The 26693-nt window shown below is 37.6% G+C and overlaps 1 protein-coding gene across 1 annotated transcript; it reads left to right on the forward strand.

Moving 5' to 3' along the window:
* The first annotated feature begins 3963 nt into the window (after positions 1 to 3963).
* Positions 3964 to 5707, forward strand: LOC107803397 (transcription factor bHLH162-like). Its single transcript, XM_016627100.2, has 3 exons — positions 3964 to 4150; positions 5129 to 5476; positions 5581 to 5707. The coding sequence occupies exons 1-3, from the start codon at positions 4019 to 4021 to the stop codon at positions 5647 to 5649; spliced, it is 549 nt and encodes a 182-aa protein (XP_016482586.1). The 5' UTR covers positions 3964 to 4018; the 3' UTR covers positions 5650 to 5707.
* The last annotated feature ends 20986 nt before the right edge of the window (positions 5708 to 26693 follow it).

Genomic DNA, 26693 nt, shown 5'->3' on the forward strand with positions numbered 1-26693 from the left:
TGGGAATGTGGCAGCAAATTGGCACCTATTCTTATGCTTAAGGAGATGGCGACAATATTTCCTTATCTTATTTGCACTTTATCTCATTTAGTTGAAGAAAGCTATCAAGGAAGCAAAATATGGTACGACATCTATTAATTTCCTTTCTTGTAGTAACGGATGCTAAGATTTGCTAAGTAAAGAGTGAAGCTCAACAATTCACAAACTGAGATACGTAATGCTTTCTAAGCAAGGGATGGAATTCTCAGAAGGAATCCTTATGAACTCCTACAAGATGCAACGTGAATTACAAAGTCTAACAGAGCACGATATAATCTTTCTCAAGAATATCATACGAATTTTCCCCTACTTCGATCTGCCGTTACATGTTTTGCCGCAATTAACGTGTGTTAGAGGGATTCTAAGAGAGTCAATTCAGGTATGTTAAGGCTAATCCTTCATTATTTTGGCATGATCCAAGTAACGAAACGTAAACGTAATGTTGTTCTATAAGTGGTTCTACTCTTAGTAACTAAGAAAGTCTACGTTATTCATTCCTGTAAAATGATATTCAAGCATGTCTAAGTATGTATCTAGTTCCCTATTGAGGTATTTGATAAAGATGTTAATGTTCGTAATGGTACTATATGCATCATCATTTACCATCGAGCTACGGCCGGTTGGGCAGTTATACATTTACCACCGAGCTATGGCCGGTCGGGTAGTCATGCATTTACTGAGCTACGGTCGGTTGGGCAGTTATACATTTACCACCGAGCTACGGCCGGTCGGACAGTCATGTATTTACCACCACGCTACGGCCGGTCGAGTAGTTACCACTGATCAGTTAGGCAATCATGCATCATACGATATGGATAATAGTCTCAAAGAGAAGCATTATATATAAGTATAATAAGTACGCATATACAGAGACTCAAGTTAATTCTTATATCTCTTTAATTAATGTTGAATTATTGTTATGTTTCAGTTCTACCTTACATACTCGGTACATTATTCGTACTGACGTCCTTTTGTTGTGGACGCTGCATTCATGCCTGCAGGTATAGATAATCAGTTTGACGAGCCCTCATAGTAGACGAGGTTGGTATTCAACGAAGGATCGGTAAGACTCCACTTCATTCGGAGTGCAGCCGAGTCTATAAGTCATCGTGTTAGAGTTTTGCTATAGACTTATGGGTAGGACGGTACCCTATCCCATTTGATGTCAAATAATCTTAGAGGCTTTGTAGACAACTGTTCATTTTGTATAGTATGTCAGAGGCCTTGACGGCCCATATGTATTCATATTTTATGAACGATGGTTCATTTATACAGTGTTTGCTCACTTATAGTTATGCATTACGAGTTGTGGCCATGTTGGCCCATGATAGTTACAAAAAATAAGTTACAGAGTGGTTCCTTCAGGCCAGTATGGCACCGGGTGCCAGTCACGCCTCCCCAAGTTTGGGGCGTGACAGTACCTCCATTCCTCCCCGCCCCGATCTTGTTGACTGGAAGCTTTTTTGACCTTGAAGTCATTTTCTATAGAGCAGCCTCCGGGGATAAAGTTCTTCAGAGGAGGTTCCAGGGCCAATTCAGGTAGGGCTACCTCAACATCTATGGTCGGGTTAGAAGTTGAAGGGACGGTCTGTTGAGGTACGGATTTTGATGTCTTCGCCATTTAGTTATGGGAAATATGAATATATGAAGGCGAGTATGAAAAGTTGAAGATGAGGATGAATATTTGAAGGTCAAACTTAAAGGTTCAAGAATGAAGTATTAAGATTTGAAGATAGTAAGATGAATATATGAAGGTATGAAGAACAATGTATGAAGATTTGAAGAGGTTAAAAGCAAGTGAAAAAGTTCGAGGGTAAACTGAGGAGTTATGGAATCGGAAAGTAAAAAATTGAAAAAAGGACCGAAGCATCTATAGAGAAGAAATAAGTAATGCATGACGTTTCGTTTCACATTCGAGGACGGTCAACCGGCGATTGACACGTGTCCGAATCAGAATGACATGACTGATAGGACGTTTCACTGACCCGCCGAATCGGTTGTAGCGTACAGAAGAAGGAACCGGGGTGAATTATTCACTTCTCGTTGCTTCGATAAATCTCCTATTCGAAAAGTGAAGGGACTATCTGTGTTCGAGTAAAATCGGGGACTATGTTACCCCTAATTTCCTAATAAAGAGACGAGAGGGAAGCATGGTCCAACACAACATCAAATGAAGCCGAAGTGTCGCTTGTATCAGAGCTCGGGAGGGTTGAATGTAGTATCTGGGATCGGGCACGGCTAAACAACAAATTCGGGCCAAGTAACGTTTCGAGATCGTGGGAAAAAGTTAACGGTTGAGTATGAAAAGTAAGGAGCCGTGATATTTGCCATCAACCGGATGTTACAGTGCAAATCCTATCCGATATCAACTGCGGATCGACATTTATCGAATTTTTTTTTTTATCTTATTTAGACTTGTACTAGAGTTGAAATTCCCCTACTATATAAAGGAAAGAATATTTTCATTCTGACACACTGTTAACACGCATATCAAATCAATAAAAGTTCATTTTTGTCTTCTAGCTATTATCCAAAGTGTTCTTAAGTTACTCTCTTATTTAATGCAACCGAGCCCATATCAATGGTTTGATCGAGGCCGAATTTCAGTGTTCAACTTAAGACCAAGCTTGATTATTCCATTACGATTGGTTTGATTGTCTATTCCCTCTAATCTAATTATTTGATGTTCTCATATCATTCGTACTGAATTAAATCACGTATCATTTAAACTACGTACAAATTTAATTGTTACTCATTTTTAAGGGTAAACATGAACCTATCACAACACAAGCAACATATTTGGTTTTTTGTTATAACTATTCCAGTAATTAAAAAAAGATTCTAAATTTTTTTAATCTTACAGTCGTTTGATTCGGGAATCTATTATTTTATGTGGGATAAGAGAATTCGTATTAACAATTCATGGATAAGAGTAACTAAAGACCAAAAAGTCTTTAAACTAAGCACTCACGACATATTAATTCTTACTTACCAAATCACCCTAACAAATCCTACATTATATCAACTGCATAGATAACTTTTATATTATAATTCCTACATAATTAGTCTGTGAACCAAACATAAAGAGTGTGCGGTAGTGCTTCGGCTTTTGGACAAAATAATGAGAGCAAAACTAAAACTTAATTACAGTGAGAAGCCAAAACCGTTTAATTAATTATTTCAGCATTTGAAACTTTAAAAGCGCTATGGTAGAAATTATTTTACACGTACGAAGAAGGAGGTGGAGTTGGAATACGAGGGATATGTACATGTATATATAATTCAAAAAAGACTATAAAATGAGGTGGGTGGAACATAAATGTAAGGGGTTAATTTCACAGGTGATCATCAAATTTATTCTTTGTAATGCTAAAGTTATTAAACTATTTTTTGTAACAGCAAATTCACTAAACTAACTATTTGTAATACTAAAGTCATAAAATTAGTTTTTATAATAGTTAAATCAGTAAACTATGTATTAGTAGCCCATAAAATACAAAACACTAGAAAGTCAAAATTTCAGCGTTGGAAAATGACATGTCATTGCCATATCATAATTTTGCCACAGGTACATGCCCACGTGAGAAATTTCTTATTACAAAAATCAACTTTTTCATAACCTATATTTTAAACACGAGCGATACTTAAAAAAACATAAAAATTAGAAGGAAACAAAAAGGAGTTTTTCTTTCTTAATTATAAGTATTCTGAGAGTACTATGCGGTTGCACATTTTATTAGCGCGGTGGGACAGGTAAAAGTCAAAGTATTCATCTCACTCCCCATGTATAATGACGTTGACACTTACTCTTTTAGTTTCATAAACAGTGACGTTCAAATTTTGATAATTCCTCCCCTCTTTTCCCTTTATAAATAATACCCTTCATCTCCTTTATTAATACTTTAATCAAAACTTTCTGGTTTGGTTACTGCAAAACCAGATTTGCTTAAGAAGAGAGTGACCAACAATATTAATTCAAATGGAAAGAAGCATTATCAGTACAGAAAAGCCTGATAGGAAAACAGTGGAAAGGAACAGAAGAATCTATATGAAGTTTCTTTGTTCTAAGCTTAGTTCTCTCATTCCTCCCCACCACTTCAAACCCTCTACGGTGCGTACGTTAAACCCTATCTCTCTCTCTCTCTCACTCATCTTTGTATATTCTGATCTTATATATGATTATGTTTTTATGATTGTTTGCACCGTATCAAGTGCATGTGGTGGTTAAGTGAGAGGAGAAAATGTCCTCTTCTTTTTCCTTTTAGTACTTCTTTTTGTGTTTAAATAAAATCAAATCCACAAAAATATCATACTAAAAGTATACTTCATGAGTCCTCTTGCGAAAAAGAAACAAAAGTGAAATTAACTGCAAATAAAGAGTGAACCTTAGATGCTATAATCCTGGCACGGTCGAGAGCTGCTGAACCTCAATTCAAAACCAAGTCCTTTTGATGGGGATTTTCGGGATCTCACGGTTCTTTAATTCTCAGATTTTGAGGGCCTTTTAACTTTAGAGATTTTAAAAGCTTGCTATTAATGTACATTTTTCAGATTCAGTTGTGCAATTATTGCTGCTATTCGCTTAAACTAGGTTCGCACTTTGACTCCGTAGCCTTTCTTGGACCACACGGTAGGGATGAAGTAGTACAACCTTTAATTTGCTTTTGCATTACGAGGAAAATCAATTAAGAAAATGCCTAGTTACCTTAGTACTCGTTTTTACATGTGATGAGAGGTGTTATTTAATACTCCTAATTTGTACAAACTAGCTCGTTAGAAAAAGTTCATATATTTGATGAATTTTATACCCGATTCTTGCTCAAACTCACCGATTGAAATTCGGCTGTCAAATAGAAGTTCTTTGAGTTTCTTTTAATGCCTATTAGCTTGTTTAAAAGTTGTGTTGCATTGGCTCAATATCTTAAGACAACTATAGCCTCGAACCTTAAATATGGTTTCAATATTATTCGTAGTGTGACTCAATGCATAAAATATAATCTTGTTCGGTAAATCAACTTTCCCTTTTTGTTTTCCTTAAAGATATGTAGGTTGTTATATTTTTCCTGACTTCCTAGAGAAACAATTTCAGGAGATGCTTTCACAACAAGACCAAGTTGATCAAGCTATTACTTACATTGAGCAATTAAAAGAAAGAGTAGAGGTATTAAAGAGAAGGAAGGACGAGCTCGTAGCACAAGGCACAGGTGAAAGAAGTAGGTATTCAAAGAAAGTAATGACAACTTGTACTTTAGAAACACCTGCGGTTGAAGTTAGAGAGTTGGGTTCAACTCTAGAGGTAATTTTAATTAGTGGTTTGAAAAAGAAGTACTTCACAATGCAAGAAGTTATAAACATCTTAGAGGAAGGAGGAGCTCAAGTTGTTACTGCTCATTTTTCAACAATTTGCGATAAGGTTTTCTATACAATCCACGCTCAGGTAATTCATTTATGAGTTTATTATTAGTATGAAAGATGATGGAAAATGTAGCTAGTTAAATTTAGCAACTAAACAATGCCTTTCTTGTTATCTTATGGTTGTAGGTGAAAATAACGAGATTAGGGATTGATGCTTCAACTGTCCAATTGAGATTGCAAAATCTGGTCTGCTAAATTTTCTAACCACCAATTAGGGTTGTACATGGACCGGGTTGGTTCGGTTTTGTCGGATTTTACGAGTTTTTTGAATTTTTTTATTATGTGAATATTATTTCATTCTTACTGTCACGACCCAAAAATCTAACCGTCGTAATGGCACCTATCGTGAAACTAGGCAAGCCACAACTCAACATCTCAACACAGAAAAATCTTTGAACATAAACACATAAGCAATTTAATAATTTAGAAAAACCTTTTTGAAAACAGAAATATCCAAAATACAATACAATCCATCCCAAAACCGTGGTGTCATAGAGTACATGAGCGTCTAAATCAGAATACAGTCCACTACAGTGTCTAGAGAAATAAACTGAAAATACAACTAGTGACCGCCGCCGTGACCAAAAACGCATGGATCTGCACACGAGGTGCAGGGAGTAACGTGAGTACATCCAACTCAGTAAGTAACAAGTCCAAACTTTGGACTGAAAGGTAGTGACGAACTCAACCGATACAGATAAAATAGAAATAACTGAACAGAAAAGTAGGCATGCTTTCAAATTAAATAGGCAACTCAAAACAGTAAAGTGAGGCATATCCGAACAATGTAAAGAATATAACTCTGCTATCTCTACATGCCAATACACATGCTGTATGTGATGCACCATGCTGTTAGCCTCATGTGCTTACACTCTCGAATGCTCAACCACTCGGTACTGTATATGGCCCATACGGCCCAGGGAAGATCTATCCCGGAACATATACATCACTGACTATAAGTCACCCAGTACCGAGAAAGGTCAATCCAGCCCCGTGGAGAAGGTCCATCTCCAGGTATCAAGTACTCCAGACAAGATCCATGTCCGGGGAAGATCCATCCCTCAATAATATCAACCGCGCTCACTAGGGGTGTGTTACAGACTCCAGAGGGGCTCCTACAACCCATGCGCTATCGTAAAATCAGTATAACCGCTGCGGCGTGCATCCCGATCCCATAACTGTCACTCATAATCAGGCTCTCAGCCTCACTCAGTCATCAATCTCTCCAGTCTCACTCACAGGCTCACAATATCATGAAAACTAACCCGAAACAATGATATGATGTATCAATAAATAAAAACTGAGACGTAGATGTGATATGAAATGCATGAACATGACTGAGTACATAATATCAATGAAATCAGTGAGATGACAGCAAGAAACAACCACTAGGGGTCCCAATAGTACTGGCATAAAGCCTAAACATGATATCTAGCATGATGGACAGCTCAATTACTTTATCACATGATCAAAACACGGATATCAACAAAATAAAGTCACTATACAGTGCCATGGTTTCAACCATGCCACAATTCTCATGGTGCACGCTCGCACACCCATCACTTGGCATGTGCGTCACCTCAATATCAATCGTATAGCACATAGTTCAGGGTTTCAAACCCTCAGAACCAAGTTTGAAAGCGTTACTTACCTCAAACCGAGCAAATCCTACTCCAAAATGCCTTTGCCCCTCGAATCAGTCTCCTAACGCCCCGAATCTAGCCACAAGTAGTACGATATAATCAATATAGGCTAAAGGAATCAATTCCACAAGAAAAATACAAAATTATAAGCCAAAATCCGAAATACGCTCGACTAAGCCCCCGGACCCACGCCTTGAAATCCGACAAAAGTCACAAAACCCGAAAAGCCATTCAGTCACGAGTCTAACCATACTAAATTTATCAAAATGCGACACCATTTGGTCATCCAAATCCCTAAAATTCACTCTCCAATTCTCAAGCCCTAAACCCCCAAATTTCACTTCAAAATTTCACTAATTAGGTGGGGGAAATCAGTGGGGAAACTAGTTTTATGATCCAAAATAAGTACAAGAAGCTTACCTCAATAATCACCTCGTAAATCTTCTCCAATATCGCCTAAGTCTGAGTCCAAAATATTGAAATAAGACTAAAATCGCGAACCCTTGCTTTTAAACCTTCTGCCCAGACTTTTCGCATCTGCGGACCTATTATCGTACATGCGACGCCGTATCTGCGGTGAAAATGTCGCTTCTGCGGAAGTCACTTGCACCTCCAGGCCCCGCACATGCACTCCAGGTTCCACACTTGCAAACGCGCATCTACGGCCCTGGCCTCGCTTCTGCGGAGTCACTCTAACCTAGCTGCCCCCGCACCTGTGTCCACTTGTCCGCATCTGCGCTACCGTAGGTGCGGGAAATTCTTCGCACCTGCGACCCCTGTCCTTCATGGCCTTTCTTGCATCTGCGATTCATGCCACGCTTCTGTGTGCTCGCACCTGCGGTGCCCACTTCGCAGGTGCAGTTACACCAGTAGAAGCAGCTCTTTAGCTGCTTCATCAACTCAAAAATCAAGTCCGTTAACCGCTCGAAATCTACCAGAGGCCCCCGAGACCTCAACAAAATATTCCAACAAGTCATATAACCCAATACGAACTTAGTCGAACCTTCGAATCACTCAAAACAACACCAAAACACCGATTACACCCAGATTCAAGCCTAAAGAACTTCTAAACCTCTGAATTCTACAAACGATGCCGAATAATATCAAACCACGCCCGATTGACCTCAAATTTTACACACAAGTCATATTCAACATTTCGGACCTAATCCAACTTCTGAAATCGTAATCCGACCCCGATATCAAAAAGTCACCCCTCAGTCAAACTTCTGAAAATTTGTCTTTATCCATTTCAAGCCTAAATAAGCTACAGACCTCGAATTCACAGTCCGTACACGCTTCTAAGTCCAAAATCACCCAACAAAGCTAACTGAACCGACAGAACTCCATTCCGGAGTTGGCTTCACACACTTCCGACTATGGTCAAAATTCTGAGACTTAAGCTTCCGTTTTAGGGACTAAGTGTCCCAAAACACTCCGAAACCAAAACAAGACCTCCCGACAAGTCACATAAGCAGAAACAGATACGGGGAATGCAGTAAATAGGAGATCGCGGCTAATACGCTCAAAACGACCGGCCGGGTCGTTACACTTACTTTGTTAAAGTTATAAATACAATTTTGATAAGTGATTATATGTTTAGTAAAAGTTTAAAAATTTGACAACATATGATCTATTAAAATATTCTTAAGGGAGAATATTTTTAGTATCACATGATAGTTATTTTCTTAGTCATCTAACAATAAATTTTCGTTGATGTACACTTTCAAGGTTAATCGAATTTAATAATTAAACATTAAAATCTATATGATACCTAAATAATGATATGTTCTATTTATTTTTCAATTATCTAAATACCATAAATTTTTTAAAAAGATATAAGAAATCTTGACATATGAATATGAAGAACAAAGAGATGATTGACGCATTTTAAAAATACTTGATAAGAAAGTGATACAATCCATTATTTAAAGTAAATAAAAATGAATGCACTTCATAGTTCTATTAAATATTAACCATGAGAGGATCTCAAATATTTCTAGACATTTTTGAAGAAAAATTTATATAAAATCTTAAAAGTATATATAAAAATAATATATTTTTATGTTGGTTTGGTTTGAGTTTTTTTACTCAATACCAAATCAAATCAAACCAAACATAATCGGGTTTTTTAATCGGTTTGGTTTGACTTTTCAGTTTGGTACGACTTTCTGGTTCGGTTTGAACACCCCTCCCAACAAGGATTAATAAGGAGATACGCCATATACAGATGTTTTAGTTTATGAAATAACACTACTAGAAAATTGCCTAATTTCGTCCAAGAAAATCGACCGATATGGGACGGAATTTGAGGAAAAGCGACCGATTTCCTAGTCAAAAACATAATGGTCGCTAAGGTGTTACAACCGAAATCGGTTGAAATTTTCCGACCAAAAACGGATGGTTATTTCAACGCGTTGACTCACAACAGAGATAAATATACCGACCAAAATCAGTCGATATTAATTAATTTTTTTATTATTAATTTTCAAATAGCGACCGACATCAGTAGAAATTTTAAATATATTATAATTTTATAATTATTTTTAAATTGTAATAAATCGACCAAAATCGGTCCGTATACTAAAAAAATAAATAAATTTAAAAAGTCATTTTCGACCGACTTCGGTCGGAAATTTCAAGATTCTGCATAATTCATTTGAAATTTCCGACTGAACTCGGTCAGAAATTTTGAATTTCTGGAACAACAATGAGATTTTCAATCGACTTCAATCGGTTTTCTGGGTAAAAATCGGGCAGAATATGCCTGCTTTTAAGCTACACCACTTGCCAATTACAACCAATATCCATCCTATAATGGCAGCATTTTATTGTTTCCATTCAACCATAATTAACCAACAACAACAACAATTAACCAACAACAACAACAATAATTAACCAACAACAACCACAACAACAACAACAATTAACCAACAACAATGCTAATAACAACCACAACCACAACCACAATGCTAATAACAACAACGCCAACCATAACAACAACTATGCAAATGTTCAATGACAAAATAATATCAACAATACAATCATCATTCATAGTTGTTCCCAACTAAATATTCACAAGTTCAAGACTTTGTTTTGCAATACACACCATTCAATGAGTGTTTTGTATTCTATAATTTCCATCTTCACTACTAGAAGCTTCGTCATCGACATGGTTCTGTAACGACCCAATTTCTCCTCCGTGTGACGTCGTGACGACACCTAGTCTCTACAACTAGGTAAGCCTAACACTTTGCGGAATAATGAAATAAAAATAAAAATTTAACCAACTATTTAAAAATACACAACAATCCCCAAAACCTGGAACATCGTGAATCACATACTACAGAAGGAAAAGTCTAGTGTCTCTATACATCAGAATCTAACAAGGAAGATACAGAAAATAATGGACATGAGAAAGAGTAGAAGGGGACTCCGAGGTCCGCGGACGCGGCAGATATACCTTGAAGTCTCCAAAGCTGTCCCGGCTCACTGATAGTACGGCTGATAAGGTGCACCTGGATCTGCACACGAAAAACATGTGCAGAGAGTAGCATGAGTACACCATAATCGGTACTCAGTAAGTGCCAAGCCTAACCTCGGTCGAGTAGTAATGAGGTCAGGTCAAGGCCCTACCAGAATAAATATAATAAATTAAACAGTAAAAAGATATAAGTAAGTTTTACGGTAAACAGTTAAAGAAAATTTTCAAAGAAATTTAACAGTCAAGGGAACCCTCGGCTTAGAACAAGGTATACACAATGTAGAATCTCCCGGGATACTGTCCCGTAGTCCCTAATGAATATGCAGTACAAGGGGATCTCCCGGAATACGTCCGTCGTTCGAAAGTAAATATGCAGTGCTGAGGGATCTCCCGGAATACGTCCGTAGTCCCAAAATAAATATGCAAGACAGGGGGATCTCCCGGAATACGTATGTAGTCCCAATTTAAATATGCAAGATAGAGGGATCTCCCGGAATACCGTTCCGTAGTCCCAAAGTAAATATACAGCGCGAAATATAGAAATACAACTACATCACGAAATGTTTACAATTTAGGCTAGGTACCAGTGAGGGAAGGAGCGGGAAATTCACTAAGCATGCTGCACATAATTCACATAAACAATTAAGAAACGTAGACATGTTGTAATAGACTAAACATGATAGCTACACATATTGGAGTAACTTAGTTAAGAATAAAATAGATTTGTACTCATTAAAATAGTATAACTCAAAATAACAGGAAAACATGTTGCTGCTCAGTAAGAAAATTGGGTTTTACCACAACTAGACCGTGTACGTACTCGTCACCTCACGTACACGACGCTCACATATCACAATAGTTTCAAATCTTAAGGGGATTTCCCCCACACAAAGTTAGGCAAGCCACTTACCTTGAACCAAGCTCAATCAATCGGTCACAATGCCTTTCCCACGAATATTTGGCTCTGAATGGCCCAAATCTAGCCAAAAGCAATTATATATCATAAATACAACCATAATAGACTCATCTAATTAATGAAATCAATATTTGAACAAAAATTCCGAAATTAACTCAAAAATCGCCCGTGGGGTCCACATCTCAGAATCGAGTAAAAGTCGCAAAATACGAACACCCATTCACTCCCGAGTTTACTCGTATCAAAATTGTTCAAATCCGATACCAAAAATCTTGATCAAATCCCCAAAATTCGGCCTAAGAACTTTTCTCAATGTTTCACCCCAAATCTGAAATTAAACGATGAATTCAAGCATAGATTAGTGGAATATAACAATAAAAGAGTTAAGAATCATTACCCAATAGATATATCTGAAAATCCCTCCGTCCCTCATCCAAAATTTGAGCTCCCAACTCAAGTTTTTGATAAAAATAACATAACCCCTGTTTTTGGAAACTTTAATACTGCCCAGACGCGCCTTTCTTCGCGAACGCAGCCACACCCTCGCGTTCGCGAAGTACAATTTACTTCGGCCCAAAGATCCTCACATGTCGTGAATGCGAAGACCACTCCGCTTGACCCTTCGCAAATGCAGGATCTCCATTGCGAACGCGAAGCATGAAATCTCGGTTGCCTCCAGTTCTTCTTCGCGAACGCGAGGACCATGTCGCGAACGCATAGCTTTGAGGTTCCACACCTTCGCGAACATGAGAGAGACATCGCGGACGCGAAGAGTAATTCAGCTGCCCTTCCCAGGTACCTTACGCGAACGCGAGGACTCTCTCGCGAACGCGATGAAGAAAATGCCTGCAACAGAACACCAGAAATCTTCTATCTTCCAAAGTCCAAAAGTGATCCGTTAAGCATCCGAAACTCACCCGAGTCCCCCAGGACCTCAACCAAACATACCACCAAGTCCTAAAATACCATACGAACTTAGTCGAGCTCTCAAATCACATAAAAAAAAAATGCTAAAATCACAAATCACTTTCCAATTCAAACTTAAAGAACTTGAAACTTCAAAATTCTACAACCGATGCCTAAACCTATCAAACCACGTCTGATTGACCCCAAATTTTGCATGCAAGTCATATTAGATATTACGGACCTATTCCAACTTTCGGAATCGGATTCCGACCCTAATATAAAAAATTCCACTACCGGCCCAAAACTCTAAAAATTTGACTTTCGCCATTTCAAGCCTAAATGAGATACAGACCTCCAAAACACAATCCGGACACGCCTATAAACCCAAAATAATATAGCGGTGCTAACGGAAATGAAGGAATTCCATTCTGGAGTCGTCTTCACACAGTTCCGACTACGGTCCAAATTCTAAGTCTTAAGCTCTCATTTAGGGACTAAGTATCCCAAAACACTCCGAAACTCAAAGCCAATCATACTGGAAAGTCACAATAGCAAAAATAGATATGGGAAAAGTAGTTAATAGGGAGGGCTATTACTCTCAAAATGACCGGCCGGGTCATTACAGGTTTGAAGGATCACGACGAGAAGGATTAGCATCTGGGGAAGGCTCACGAGACCGGGGAATGGGGAAAGCACCACTAGCAAGAAGATTGACCAACTGACCTTGAAGGAGATAAAATTGTTGATCCCTTTTTTCTAGCTGAACTTGAAGGGTATCAAATTGTTCATCTCTCTTTTGATCTCTAGCCTTTGTCTCTTCAAGCTCTGCTGTCAGCTTTGCGATCTTCTTCTCCATAGACAAGAGAGTCGACCTATTAATTGCCTCGCCTTGGGCAGAAATCCCTATACCTTGAAATCCAGCCCTATAGCGTCGAAATGATCTCTCTGGAAGGCCGTATATTATCCCCTTTTTAGGACCACCGACAACATCCAACCATATCCTCTGCGCTTCTTCGTCTGAAAGGGGTGGTGATCGCTCGCCTTGCTCATTCGTTGGAAAGCTCTGAGTGTACTCCTCCACATTAATCTTGTAGCGATCCTTTATTAAAAAGATAGAAAATTATTAATTATATAATATTATAGACATTAATTTCAAGTTATAGTAATTATGAAATTTACATATGCAGTCTTCGCCAGGTCCTCAACTCATCTAGTTGGATCTGTCAGTGCCTTCTTCTTCCGGATGTGAGTCTCCATGAAGAACTCATCATGAGTCATCTTCCTTCCATATATTCTTTTCATACAAATATAATAAAAAATGTTAACTAAATTAAAATATATAAATATAGCTCGATAAAAATAGAATTAAATATTTTAAGGAATTACCAGTAGTCTCCTCGTAGTCTCCATGCTCCTTGCGCCAACACAGTGCAAGGAGCTACCCTTCTCAGATGCTTGGGCCTTCTTTCCCCGTTCACTCTTTTTCTCGAACTTCTTAGTGGTCCACTGCCTCAGCAGATCCTCCCATATGTGTGGTAGAACCCATTAAGGCTTCTTGCTCTTCTTCCGAGCAGAATAGAAGGAATCAGATAGTCTCTAATGACACTGTTATGCTGGTCCTCCCAGGCACACTTAGTCTGCAAATGAAGTGTGTAATGCTAGATGAAAATATTGTTAATATAATGCTTAAATAGATAAGAACTATATTAAAACCTTAAATTGGTTGAAGATTTTCTGCACGAGCTCCGGTGGAAAATCACTCCAAGTCGCATAGGGTGCATCATACAACCGGCCAAGAGCTTCAATGATTATCTTTGTAGTCCGATTATTAGGTATGAACCTGTAAAATAGAAATTACATTAAATAAACAAGACTAGCTATTATAATTCAGCAAAAACAAAGAAGTAATAAATAAATCTTACCCATTGCCCTCAGGCCTGATGATCATCCTATGATAACGATCATACCGCACTTCCTTTGGATCATCTTTCTCTGATGAATCTGAAGCGTGCGTAGAAGGGGAGGCATCTGGATCAACGCTACTATCCCGAAGGCGAAGTTTAGAAATGCCAGTAGATGGACTCCATGGAGAGGGAGACGAGGTCGCTGATAAAGATGGCTACGATCCACACCCCTGCAATGATCTCGACCCCTGTTGCGATCCAGACCACTGTTGTGATTTGGCTGGCTGAAATCTAGATGGATGTGATCCAGCTGGCGATGAAGCAAATGGAGCAGATGGCGAGTGTATCACCACATGGCTCTATGATTGATGACTCGATGGACCCATGTAACTATATGCAGGATCTTGTGGAGGAAGCGAGGTACAACCCTGTGGTGGAGAATGGTAAGAATGCTGTTGGGAGGGAAAATGGTAGGTAGTCTTATAAGTAGATGGATGTGGTGGAATATATGAGTGCCTAGAAGATTGCTGCCGGCCATCAGAAGTGGAGGGATGCAAGTGTGGAGTGGAAGGAAGCGAGGGTGTAGCACCATTATCATGATCAATAGGCCTCTTATCCTTCCTAGACCTACCTCGACCTCTACCGGTCATCTGCATAAATTAAAGAAAATGTTAGAATTAAGAATATAAATCTATATAAGTTGAGAGCGCTTGAAAAAACTAACATGCTAGTCGTCTTCGAAGTATCCTTCCTCGTCCGAAAATTCTTCCTCTTCACTTATTTCATTTTCATTAGGTGATTCTTCATCCTCATTTTCTATGATTGTTATTTCCTCCATATCAATTTCTTCTAATATGCGTTGAGGATGCTCCAAGTCATTTTCTAACTGATCATCCACCATTAGGTTAACACTTGAGGTATCGTTTTGGTAAGCAACATCTAGCACATTCTCAATTTTCACCCTACCAACAGGCTTAGTTTTTATTACAACCAACCAATCAGCCTTATCCCTCCGCAATGGATATGGAGCATAATACACTTGCCTAACTTTTTCTACAATTATAAAAGGACATACTCCCTCTTTTTATTAACCTCAATTATATTGTACTGCGAGTGTACATTTGTACCTCTTCTAGGTGTTGGGTCAAACTACTTGCATCGAAAAAGTATGATCTTCTTATTTGGCCAACCTGAATATGACAATTCTAGAATCTTTTTGATCACACCATAATAATCATTTTCCCTATCTTGGTTGCCTTTACCACATTTGACACACACCCCACTGTTATTGCTTTTTTTTTTTATACTTGGAGCATTCCTCAGTGTGAACTTTGTAACCATTCACAAAATACTTAGGCATAGTTGTAACCGTAGGTGCAGGTCCCCAAGATATGTCTTTCAAAAATTGATTAACACCGTTGTTTGGATTATTGACCTACATGTAGTGTTTAATTAATCACAAGTGAGCAAGTATATTCACAAGTAACCAAGTATGTATATTCACATGAAAATAATATGTAAGATGCACTTACACACTCTTTAAACCATGCCTCAAATGTAGAATATACAATATCATGGCCAAATTAACTCACGAAGTCACTGAGCGACACATTGAAAATTATTTGTTAGTTGCATCAACCAAATTAAATAGTAGTCCATGTAAATTAATCTTACATCAACACTTACTTAAGAAAGGGTTGAACTTCCGGACAATTTAGCAACACATGATTTGAAGCTGATTTGTACTCCATACTACTTAGGCCCCTTTTTGATCGCAGGCTGCAAATGTAATTCAGGTCGCCTGCAATATTCTTGTAAGTCCAATCTAGCCTTCGGGTTAACTTTTGTCTTATTCTTATCGTGCATCACTCTGTTGAATAAATTGTCAAAATAGTTCTTCTCAATATGCATGACATCAAGATTGTGTCGAAGAAGATTATCCTTCCAATATGACAACTCCCAAAATATGCTCTGTTTTGTCCAGTTATGAGTAACACCATATACAGAAAATCCAGAAAGATGGGGCCTCGATAACTTTAGTGAGGTTCTGAACCCTCTCCCAAATTTCCTCATCGGACAAAATTGGAGGTGGCAAATCATGTTCAACTAAATTCTTTTTGAATGCGTTCTTCATCCTTCTAAACTCATGATCAACTAGCAAGAACTAATGATGACAATCAAACCATGACTGCTTTCGGCCATGTCTTAAAGTGAACGCTTTACCATTTTCCATGCAGTAAGGACGTGCTAACATTCCAACAGTCATCCACCCACACAACATTCCATACGCAAGATAATCATTAATGGTCCACATTAAGTTAGCACGCAAGTTGAAATTTTGCTTAATTGATATGTCAAATGTCTCAACTCCATCATACCACAACTGTTTTAGCTTATCAATTAGAGGTTGCAAATACACATCAATCAAACTCTTTGGATTGAGGGGACCGGGAATAACAAAATTTAAAAAACTATATGGACTAGTCATACACAATTCAGGCGGAAGATTATACGGCGTAATAAAGACCGGCCAACATGAATATGGTGTTGCAGAAACAGAAAATGACATGAAACCATCAACACACAAACCCAACTGAACATTCCTCAGTTCACTAGCATAATTTGGATACGTCCTATCAAAATGCTTCCAAGCTTCCTCATCTGAAGGATTACACATAACACCGGGCGACCTTCTATTATCATAGTGCCATCTCAAATGAGGAGAGGAACTCATCGATGCATACAACCTATTTAATCTAGGAATAAGAGGTAAATAATGCATCGACTTCACAACAACATTCTTCCCGCTGGAAACCCTCTTAAAATGAGTTTTTCCACAAAATTTACAAATTTCTAAATCTGCATCACCCTTATAATACAACATATGCAACCATCCTTACAACAATTGATTCTCATAGACGAGAGTCCTAACTTAGAAACCAATCTTTTAGCCTTATAGAAATCTCCAGGTATGTTGAAAGTTGGGTTAACTAGTTCATTCATAAGGCCAATGAAAGAATCCATTACCTCTTGAGAAATACTGGTATCTGATTTGATACTTTATAATCTAACCGCAACAGACAATTGAGAGTGCATACTCCTTTCACTTAGTGGATGACTAGCGACCTCTAACTGTTCATAAAAATGTTTTGCCTCTTCATTAGGAGCTTGTTCAACACTTTCATGGCTTTCAAAAATGAAGTGCATCCCAAAAGTATCCGCAACCATTTCATGGTATCTAGGATGTTGAACGCTATTCTCCACCGACCTACTACTTTCACCAACAACTATGTTATGCAACACACCATCAGTACCATCAACTTCTCCATGACTAGTCCACACAAAATAATTATCCATAAACCCTTTTTTATAAAGATGAGTCTTAACATCCTCCGATCCAAAAAAAATGCAAACACTTGCACTTCACACAAGGACACCTAATCATCCCTCCGATTTGAAATGGTTCAAGTGATATTTCATGCCTAATAAATTCACTAACCCCTTCTATAAATTCCTCCCTAAAAACCCGACGATTAGGATAATTCCTATTATATATCCAACTACGATATTCCATCTACACAGAGAATAAATAAATTGCATGTTATATTAATTTAGAAAGTTTATATATATATATATATATATATATATATATATATATATATATACACATATATTCAATTAGCTTATATGATTCTATCATTAATCATATAATTAGACCTTAAATTAATTTATGATTCTATAATAAGCTTATGAATTCAATTAGCTTATGATTATATAATAAGTTCATAATTTATACCTTAAATTAATTTATACATTAAATAATTTAAATGCATTAATTTGAATTCTATTAAGAACCATAAGTTCTACAATTTATAATTCTATAATAAGCTTATGAATTCAATTAGCTTATGATTCTATAATAAGTTCATAATTTATACCTTAAATTAATTTATACATTAAATAATTTAAATGAATTAATTTGAATTTTATTAAAAACCATAAGTTCATAATTTAAGGTAGGTGGTTATTTATACCTTAAATTAATTTATACATTAAATAATTTAAATGCATTAATTTGAGTTCTATTAAAAAATATAAGTTCACAATTTAAGGTAGTTCGTTATTTATACCTCAAGTTCATAATTTATACCTTAAATTAATTTATATATCAAATAATTTAAATGCATTAATTTGAATTCTATTAAGAACCATAAGTTCATAATTTAAAGTAGTTCATAATTTATAGCTTAATTCTAAATCTAATGTAGTTCAAACCAAAAACCCTAAAAAATTGTAATTTAGGTAGTTCAATTCTAAATCTAAATCTAATGTAGTTCAAGAACCCTATTTAGTCACAAAAATTCTAAATAGACTAAAACCCTAAAAAAATTGCATAAAATTATATTCCGAAAATTAAAAATTAAAAATTAAAAAGCTAATAAGGTAGATTACTAACCTTGAACAACATTGGCAGTGGTGGTGCCACCGAGGAGTCAAAATGGTAGTGGTGGTGGTGGTGGCGCAACAGTGGTGGTAGTGGAGGCGCGGAATAGTGGCGGCGGCGGTAGGGGGCTTAGGCATGAGAGAGAAGAGGTGTAGCTTCGTTGTTTAGGGGTGGGTGACTTGATTTTGGGTGGGATTAGGCAAACAATTGGTGGGTAAGAGATATTGATAAGGGATAAAAGAGAGAGAGAGTGAAAAGATGAAAATGGGGAAGAAACCTGTCTGGTGTGGTCTAATTAACAGATTTCCGACCGATTTCGGTCATGTAACGACCCAACCGGTCGTTTTGAGTATTTGCACTTTGCTCGGTAGTTTACGGGCATGAGTATCTCCGTATGTTGTATTATGACTTATGTGAATCGTCGGCTTTGGTTTTCAGGTTATTCGGAATCAAATTGGAAGAATGGATTTCATGGTTGAAGCTTTAAATTTGAAAGAGTTGACCAAGTTTGACTTTTTAGCATTTTGACCTCGGATTGGAATTCTGATGGTTCCGTTAGATCCATTGGGTGATTTTGGACTTAGGAGCGCAACCGGATTGTGATTTGGAGGTCCGTGGTTGAATTTGGCTCGAAATGGCAAAAGTTGAAATTTTGAAAAGTTTGACCGGGAGTGTATTTTTTGATATCGGGATCGGATTCAGATTTCGAAAGTTGGAGCAGATCCATAATGTCAAATGTGACTTGTGTGCAAAATTTGAGGTTAATCGGACGTAATTTGATAGGTTTCGGCATCGGTTGTGGAAGTTGAAGTTTCAAAGTTCATTGATTTTGAATTTAGGTGTGATTCATCATTTCAATGTTGTTAGGTGTGATTTGAGGCCTCGAGAAGGTCCGTATTATGTTATGAGACTTGTTGGTATATTTGGTTGAGGTCCCGGCGGCCTCGGGTGAGTTTCAGATGAACTTCAGATTAATTTCGTTGCATATTGCATTGTTGAAGGCTGTTAGTTCTGGTGTTTTCGCACCTGCGGAAATGGGCTCGCAGGTGCGACAAGGTAGTCTCATGAGTGAAGGCCGCAGAACCGAAATTCAGGGCGCATATGCACATGCGTAGAAGCGGCCAATGCACGCAGAAGCACGATCGCAGGTGCGGTCCTAGGCATCGTAGAAGCGAGCTTTTTCCTGCAGAAGCGAAGGTCGCAGATGCAACCTCTTGTCCGCAGGTGGTGATTAACTGGTCAGAACCTTTTACGTTCGAGGGTTCGTGATTTTTCAGCCATTTTCGAATTTTGGAGCACGGTTTAGGCGACGTTTGGAGCAATTTTCATCACAATGATTGGGATAAGTGTTCTATACTTGGTTTTGATCTTATTCCATGGAGCAATTTTCATCACAAGGATTGGGATAAGTGTGCTACACTTGATTTTGATCTTATTCCATGAATCTACCTTCGTCTATGGTAATTGGATTGTGAATTTTAAAGAGGAAATTGGGGGTTTTGGCCTAAAGTTTTATAATATGAAATTTTTAGTTTTGAACATCGAATTGGAGTTGGATTTGAGTGAAACTAGTATGGCTGGACTCGTAATTGAATGTGTTGTTTAATTTTATAAATTTTATCGGGTTCTGAGGTATGGACCCGTCTTGGGATTTTGGCCGATTTTAGGCTTTTGATTCAAGATTTGATCTTTTTCGAACGAGATTGGTTCATTTAGCATTGTTTGATGTATTTGAGTTATTTTTGGTTAGTTTCAAGCCGTTCGGAGGCCGGAACCCGCGGGATGGCATTTTGGAGCATCGCTTGGCTTACTCGGTATTGAAATTGGCTTGTTCGAGGTAAGTAACTCTTCCAATCTTGGAGCTGAGGGTATGAAACCCGAAATACGTGTAATGTGATTAGTGTTGAGGTGATGCACATGCTAGGTGACGGACATGTGGGCATGCTGTGAACAACTAAATCTATATTATTTTAGTGTAAATATTTCTTTTAAGTCTAATCTTGATATTTTAAATTTTTATCTCATTTTTCATAGGTTTTATTTGAGAAAAATTTAAAAACTACAAAAGAAAATTGCATATTCTTAGAGTATATGTTTTGTTCCTATTTTTTTAATGTAAGAAAAAAATGTTTTTTAGTTAGGATCTTAATAAGTAGACTAGTAACTTTTAATTTAATTTTAGTGTCATTTAAATCATAATCCAAGTATATATTTGTATTGGTCTAAAAATAGGTAATTAATATTCTTATCTTTATATTTCCTTTTATTTCTCTTAACAATAAAAAGGAAATGGAGAAAAAGATCCTAATTTAACCACTAATCCCACATCTTTAACCTCCAAAACTCCCCCACCAGCCTCACGTTTCTCACCCCACACTCCCTAACTTTTCCGTCTCTCACCCCACACACAACATCACATGCACACGATCTCACCAACACCCATATTTGTGAATGCATAATCTCCTTCCATTTTGTGACGACCCAAATTGATGGGTCACGACGGGCACCCAGTACCTTACTCAACCGAGTACCAAGGTAACGTATCTTTCGTAACATACTATCATAGGTAAATGAGCCGGAGAGGCTGTCGTGAGATAAGTAGAATAAAACATGAAATACCAACTTGGGACTATTAGACCAAAATAATCACTCGTACACTAAACATAGGCCGATAAGGCCATACAATCTTTTACGTACATGGAATATGTCTACAAGCCTCTAAGAGTAGATAATTACCATAAAGGTCGGGACATGGCCCCGCCATACTAAACATTACACGTCTGAATCATACTGACCAAATAAATAACTCCGGAGCAAATGGAGCGCACAAACATCTTTCGCTGAGCTGATAGCCTACTTGGATAAATCTCAACCTATTTATCGGGACCTGCAGGCATGAAACGCAGCGTCCCCAAGCAAAAGGGACGTCAGTACAAATAAAGTACCGAGTATGTAAGGCATGATAGTAGTATATAAAAGACATGGAAGAAACATGGAGTAAAGAACTCAACCTATAATTCTGAATAGCTCTGTGAATCATGAAAATTTATAATGTCATGTATGTGCGTATAAATGCCATACCATGCATAGGTATATGCGTACATAACATCATCAAGCCTCTGAGGGCATCCCATCATATCATCTCAGCCACTATGGGCACAATTATTAACGTATTCCAGCTGATCAGGTGGTGGTACGTATATAACACCATAACCTTTTACCATATCCCATATACATATAATATAAGCGTATATAACGCCTTCTGGTCATGGGTCAATGTACATGTATAAATTCATAAGAAATACGTTAATAAGATTTCTCGAATATCATAAAATCAATATGCCTTTCGGGCAAACTTTATCAAATACATATTTTTCTGAGACCCATGAATAGAGGATATAATAATAATTCACACTAGGAATCAAGAATATAGATACCCCTAGTATTTCTATGAATAGAGTCATTTATGAAAGTTGCGTATTTTGCTCGTTTCGTTTGTATAATTTGGATCAAGCCAAAAAGAAAGAAGGGATAGCCTTAACATACCTTAACTCCGTTGAGTCCTTAATAACTTCCAAGAAGTTCTTCAAACAACTCAATTCAATCTACCGCACCATAAGGAGATTCAAAATCAGTGTTGAGTAAAGGCTAAGTCCTGAACTTAAACTAGTAGCTCGTTTACGTAAATTTGGGCAGCATCACCCCTGTAACTAGGCCCTCCTCCAATACCATATATCAACAACAACAAGAACACAACAATAACAAAATGTAAGCATCATTTTCCAACCTTATATCCATATCAATATACCACAAAACAGCCCACACACCCTAATCACTTCATACATAAAACGACAACCAAAGTAGTGTCAAACAACTTAAAAGAATATAACGACGAATGACCAGACCACCATTCCGTCATTATGTGGTGTTTATCCATACAATTTATCCTCAAAAACTCCATTAAACAGTAGAAAAATATACAGCCCAAAGGCAACTCAAAACAACCCACAAAACAGTCCACTACAAGTCAAATAACTCGAACTCACGGCTTCCGATCACCGTCCCGTGAGTTCTAACTATTAGAAAACAAATTTATCAACATTCCTTGATATTTAAACACTTAAATACAGAAATTACACATTTTATTAACTATGAAGTACCTTCCAAAACTCAACCTACAAAGAAAAAGAGAGGCGATATAGCGATACTTACGTCGTAGGGATCGTTTTAATGTTATCGCTTCTTGATTCCGTGCCCGGGATGATAATATCGTTTGAAGCTCTCGTAGAGAGCTTAAGAGTAAAGTTAGGGGGTGTTATTTGGGCGAGCTCTCTGGAAAATATGGAGAAAAAGATGAGATGGGATGTAAATATCCCACTTTTTTAAAAGTCAAAAAGGTGCTACTTGGCACCCTATGATTGGCCCTTTTTCCAATGCTTATAACATTTTATCCGGGTGTCCGAAGAATGAACGGTAAAGTGAGGTGAAAACTACATTCCAATACCTTCTATTTGATATATAATATGTCCCAAAAAACCCTCATATAGAACACAAAATATATTTCTTAAAAAGCTCTATTACATGGCAAATCCTTAGTCGGTGTTTCCGCAACTTTAATCCGATTTTTTCCAAACCTCATATTTTCTATCAAAACAACATATATAGTCATACTATGACTTTAAAATCATATAAATCATGATTAACAAGTCTCATACTCATTACATCACCTTGGGACGCACAGGGTGTAACAATCTTCCCCCCTTATAAACATTCGTAGACGAATGCTAAACTCCTAGAAATCTATAAAAATTTTGGTAGAGTCTCCTCTATAACGGTACTACTAATAACTTGTGACACAGCAAACCCAACAAAACAAATACACACAGGTCCACAATCATCAATAACACCAATGGCCTCACACGACCAATAACAATATCTAACATAAGAATCACGTACCATATACGTACCTAAAGGCTGTGATGTCTCAGTCTGATCCTTCTCCGGAAGTGGAAAGAAGTGAGGATACCAAGTCTTCATTTCTTCTTAAGTTTCCCAAGTCATCTCCTCCACATTATTGTTAATCCAAAGTACTTTAATCGAAGCTACATCCTTAGTTCTTAATCTCCGAACTTGTCTATCTAGTATAGCAATGGGAGCTTCCTCATATGATAGCTGCTCTATAACCTGAACATCGTCAACTGGAATGACTTTAGAGGGATCTCCAATATACCTACGGAGCATAGATACATGAAATACAGGATGTACATACTCCAATTTGGAAGGCATTTAACTCATATGCTACTTGGCCTACTCTGCGTATAATCTTATAAGGTCCAATGTACCGATGGCTAAGCTTTCCTTTCTTACCGAATCGCATAACGCCTTTCATCGGTGATACCTTTAGGAATACCAAGTCTCATCGTCGATTATCTGCATATGACTTCTGACGACTCTGTGTTGCTAATAGCCTTCCCCTTATAAGCTTAATCTTCTCAACTGCATGTTATAGCAACTCTGGTCCTACTAACTTAGTTTCCCCAATCTCGAACCATCCTATAAGAGACCTACACTTTGGTCTGTAAAGACCTTCATATGGAGCCATCTGAATGGTGGAATGATAACTATTATTATATGCAAACTCAATAGGTAGAAGATGATCATCCCAACTACCCGTGAAGTCCATCACACAAGCCCGTAGCATATCCTCCAATGTCTGAATAATATGTTCAACCTGACAGAGTTCAACCTGACCGTCTGTCTAGGGATGAAATGTTGTACTAAGACTTACCTGAGTCCCCAATCCTTTTTGGAAGGACCTCCAGAAATTACCTATAAACTGAGCACCTCTATTTGAGATAATAGATATAGGTACAACATGAAGTCGTACTATCTCCCTAATGTAAAGCCTTACATAATCCTCTGCTTAGTAGGTAGTCCTGGCAGACAGAAAATAGGCTGCTTTTGTAAGTCTATCGATAATAACCCACATAGCATCGAACTTACGTTGGGTACGAGGTAAGCATATGATGAAATCCATATTAATCACTTCCCATTTCCAAGTCGGAATATCTATAGCCTGTAATAATCCACAGGGTTTTTGATGCTCAATCTTAACCTGCTGACAATTAGGGCACTGAGCAACAAACTCTGCTATATCCTTCTTCATTTCGTCCCACCAGTATATTCCCCTGATATAGTGATACATCTTCGTCGCTCCTGGATAAATAGAATAACGAGAATAATGAGCTTCTCCCATAACATGCTGGCGTAACCCTGTCACATTAGAACACATAATCGACCTCGATATCTGAGGACTCCATCTCCTGTAATCTCAAATGGTGTATTCTCCTTTTGAGGGGATGTATCTCTGTAATGAGCTAGCATATGATCCTCATACTGGTGTTCCTTCACTTCAGTTACTAAAGAGGATGTTGTCGTGTCCTGAATAGTAACTCTGGTATCACCTGAGTCCAGGAATCGAACTCCAAGTCTAGCTAGCTGATGAATCTCATGGGCTATCCCACAATTCTCTGGCTGTAAATATGACAGGCTACCCTTAGATCTACGGCTGAGGGCGTCGGCTACTACATTCGCCTTCCCCGGATAATATAAAATATCAATGTCATAGTCTTTCAGTAGCTCTAACCATCTCCTTTGGCGTAAATTCAATTATTTTTGTTTAGGGCTATATTGAAGGCACTTATGATCCGTATAGATATCAACATGAATGCCATACAAATAGATCCTCCACATCTTTAGTGCATGAACCACCGCGGCTAACTCTAAATCGTGGGTCGGATAATTCTTCTCGTGCTTTCTTAGTTGTCTTTAAACCTAAGCAATTACTTTTCATGGTCGTTTTACCACTTGTTGCATGAATACATGGCTTATCTCATTGCCCAAAAATATTAGAATTTCCTGTAACTCATATGATCTCAAATATCATCTTTTGATTTTTTATTTCCGTTCATTAGCCACGATAGGTGCCATTTTTTATGGAGTGCATACAATGTTGTAGTGAGACTGTTGTTACAAGATCATTTCATCTTTATGTCACTATGCTTAAGTTGAAGCCTTCTTCCTTATTTCCTCAAGTAGTCTTTCTTTGTAGACTTAGGGGAGACCCTTTGACTCCTGTAAGGCTGCGATCTTATTACATCGTATACTCGAAAGAATTTTTGACGTTCTTACTCACCTATTGTAATCCTTCATTACTTTCCTCCGCGCCCTTGTGCTCATAAGGTTGATTCTGAACTGAAATGTTTGTACTGTCTTCTCAGTGACACCATTTGTTTTTTGTAACACTTATACGGTACCTTTAACAACCCTAACTCCTATCGGAATATTTCTCAAGGATTACGATGTCATCATATTTGTGAGACTGAATTCCCTATGTTGGGTTTCGCTATGTTTATCTTGAACAACCTGCTGATTTGTCTGTATCCTCTTGTTTAGCCATTGCTAGGTTCTTCTTGAATCAACTACTATCTACACGTTAGTCCACTCTCATATCTATATTCTGCGTAATCTCTCTTGGGTTATATCCTTTGTCTTAACTTTTCCAGCACACTGGCTCCTTATGTATCCAGTGTTCATTTGCACTTATTTATTAATGACATCAAGTGAAGGAACCCTTTCTGCCTCTCCCCGTCGTCATGCTTACATAATTTTTCGGAGTCATATTATATCCGTAGGATCTGAATAAATGCAATCTCATTCCTTTTGCCTTTCTATCACATTCTTCTTTTACTATTCCATAGTTACCTTAACCACATAACTCCGACTTAATACTATATCACACTATTTTCCCCCCTTTAGGGGAGTACTAATATTTATTGCTATGAAGATTTACCTATAAATGTTTCACCTCTTCATAGTTGGCGTCTTTTCACATCTTCACGGACTCTTGCTTGCCTTGCGTTAACCCTTATGTACCAGGGATAAT

This window comes from Nicotiana tabacum, chromosome 4 (assembly GCF_000715075.1).
Source record: "Nicotiana tabacum cultivar K326 chromosome 4, ASM71507v2, whole genome shotgun sequence".
NCBI classification, from domain to species: Eukaryota; Viridiplantae; Streptophyta; class Magnoliopsida; order Solanales; family Solanaceae; genus Nicotiana; species Nicotiana tabacum.